General features: G+C 71.8%; 1 protein-coding gene across 1 annotated transcript; it reads left to right on the forward strand.

The window, feature by feature from the left end:
* Window positions 1-606: 606 nt before the first annotated feature.
* On the forward strand, window positions 607-1,617 carry MNEG_12776 (hypothetical protein; the record flags this gene model as incomplete). Its single annotated transcript, XM_014038751.1, has 1 exon — window positions 607-1,617. One exon carries the CDS (start codon window positions 607-609, stop codon window positions 1,615-1,617), a length of 1,011 nt encoding a protein of 336 aa, XP_013894205.1.
* Window positions 1,618-2,670: the final 1,053 nt, after the last annotated feature.

The following is a 2,670-nucleotide window of genomic DNA, read 5'->3' on the forward strand; positions in this document are numbered from 1 at the left end:
GCAGCGGCAGCCTCGGGTCGTGGGCGGGAGCAGACTGAGCTGGCTGTGCAGGGGCAGCAGCAGCAGGGGCAGCAGCAGCAGGCTGACCAGCCGCCTGAGGAAGTCAGGTCTAATGGCAGCAACGCAGTGGACAGGCCTGGACCTCTGTTGTGGGACGGAGTCGACCTCTCCCCCTTGGCCGGCGCCACCGCCGGCCTGCTGGGCCCATCTGAGGCGCCCCCGCTCCCGAGCGCCGAGCCGCCGCGCGCGGCGCTTGCCGCCGCGCCGCCGCCGGCGCAGGGGCGGAGGGCGGACGGCCTCGGGCGCGCGGCGGGCGCCGGCAAGCGGGCCCGGGGGGGCGCTGACTCGGACAGCGACTACACCGGCGACGGGCGGCCGCCAAAGGCCGCCAAGCGCAAGGCACGCGCCGCGGCACCCTCCGTCAAGCTCGAGCCGCCCGCCTCGCCGCCGCCGGTCGACGCCTGCCTCGAGCAGCAGCAGCAGCAGCAGCAGCAGCAGCAGCAGCAGCAGCAGCAGCAGCAGGCCGCCTGCGGCTTGCTGGCGCCGGCGGGCGCCCCCGAGGGCCTGCAGGGGTTCCCCATGGTCATGCCCCTCAATGGCGCGCCCATGCTGTCGCCAGATCAGCACCACGCCGCACTCGCCCTGGCGCTCGCCCAAGGCGCGCTGAAGCTCGTCCCGCTGCGCCCAGTCGGGCCCGCCGGCGGCGGCGGCGCGGCACAGGCGCAGGCGCAGGCGCAGCAGCAGGCGGGGGGGCACCTGCCCGTGCTCATCCAGCTGCCGCTGGCCGCGGCGGCCGGCGCGCCGTCGCCGCTGCCATGCATCAACGCTGCTTCTGCAGTGGCGGCGGGGGCAGCACCCGACGGCCCACACACAGCTGACTGCAGCGACCAGCAGCAGCAGCAGCAGCAGCGGCAGCAGCAGCAGCAGCAGCAGCCTCAGAGGGACATGGCTGCGGCGGCTGCAGAGGCAGCAGAGGAGGAGGCGGACGCTGCGGCGCTCGCCGCGGCGGCGGCCGCGCAGGAGGCCGAGGCGGTGGCGCAGGAAGCGGCCGCCGCAGCCGTCGCTGCCGCCGCTGAAGAGGCCGCGCAGGCGCGCGCGAGCGCGGCCGCCGAGGCGTCCGCCGCGGCCGCCGCGGCGGAGTCCGCGGTGGCGGCTGCTGCCGCGGCGGCGTCTGCTGCGGCCGCGGCAACCGCCGCGCCGCCGGCGCCCGAGTTTTGCTCGATGCCCCTGCCCAAGCCGTCCCCTCTGCTGTGCTCTGGCCTGCCAGTCATGCAGCCCTCCCCGATGCTCACCAGCCTCGGCGCGGGCGCCGCCGCGGCGCCGCTGGGGATGATGGAGCCACCGCCGCTCTACCTGCAGGCCCCGCACGAGCACATGGGGACCCCGCGCCGCGCCATGAACGGCCACGCGCACGCGCATGGGCTGTCGCCCGTGCACAGCAGCGGCGGCGGCAGCGGGCCGCGCGCGAACGGCGGAGGGCTTGCAGCGGGGGATGTCGAGATGTTGGACTTTGGGGGGTTTGACGGGCACGGGGATGCGGTGGCGGGGTTGGGGCAGCGCGCGGCCAGCAGGGAGCTTGACTTTGACTTGGAGCCCCTTGTCGATGATTTGTGGTGACCTACCGTGGCTCTATATACACGCCCACGTCTGAGGCTGCGCCCGACAGCGGCTCTGACTAAGGCCATGACTAAGGCCCTGACGAATGCGACGCTATCCGCTGACAGGGTTCTCGAAACGGTTTCTGGTTTTTGGTGCTTGCGGGCGAAGTTCGGGGTCTGTTGGTGGGGCCAGTGGCGGCGACAGGTCAGATCCTGTCTCGACGTTCACTGCGCGAAATCAGTTTGGGCGCGCCGGCAGCGCGCGGCGACTCGGTATACGCCTTTCGTTTTTCGCTTTGACCAGCCGTGTGGACGTGCGGGCACCCGACGAAGCAAGCACCGCCATCCTGCCTGCCGCCCGTCCGGCCGGCATCCGCGCCAGTGCGCCTTCTTGAAGATTTAGGGTCAGGGTTCTGGTTTCGTGTGGTGTTCGTGCTGCATCGGATCCGCGTGCAGGTTTCAAGGTAAAAGTCGCGCACCGCAGCGTGTGTTTTGTCGGCACGCCTGCACGGCCCCAGCCCGCCATCCGTGAGTGCCACGCCCTTTCCAGGCCCCGCAGGCGCCTTCCACACACCCCTCATACATCCCAATGTCCCTCGCATGCGTATGCGTTCGTTTGTGTGCGCGCCAGTATGTGATGCGAGTGCGCCGGTGTTGCGATGCCCGTGTTACGCGTTTGCGCGTCGGTAGTAGCGGCGGCTGCCGCAGCTGGCCACTGCCTCTGCCTGCAGGATGCACGGCACGCCGAGGCGCCCGCCGGCTCATCACCCTTTGTAAGGAAGGCGTCCCCTGCGTATATCGGTGTATGCCTGCCTGCCCGGCGCCTCGCCATGTGCGGGGTGGTCAGGAAGCGACATCATTGGCAGTCGGGGCAGCCGGCGGCATGGGCGCATTCTGGGCAGTTGGGTTACTCGAAGGGGTCGCTGCTCAGACGTCGTGGCCGCCGCCGCCCCGTGCCCCGCTGGTGCATCTGCTTGCTCATCACACAGTGCTTGTGCCCCGTGCGGCCGAGGGCTCCGGTGGCGCTGGCGTGGTGCCGTGCACCTCAAGCCGCGCTCCCGGCGGGTGGCGA

The sequence above is a fragment of the Monoraphidium neglectum genome (assembly GCF_000611645.1).
Source record: "Monoraphidium neglectum strain SAG 48.87 unplaced genomic scaffold scaffold03428, whole genome shotgun sequence".
In the NCBI taxonomy this organism is placed as follows: domain Eukaryota; kingdom Viridiplantae; phylum Chlorophyta; class Chlorophyceae; order Sphaeropleales; family Selenastraceae; genus Monoraphidium; species Monoraphidium neglectum.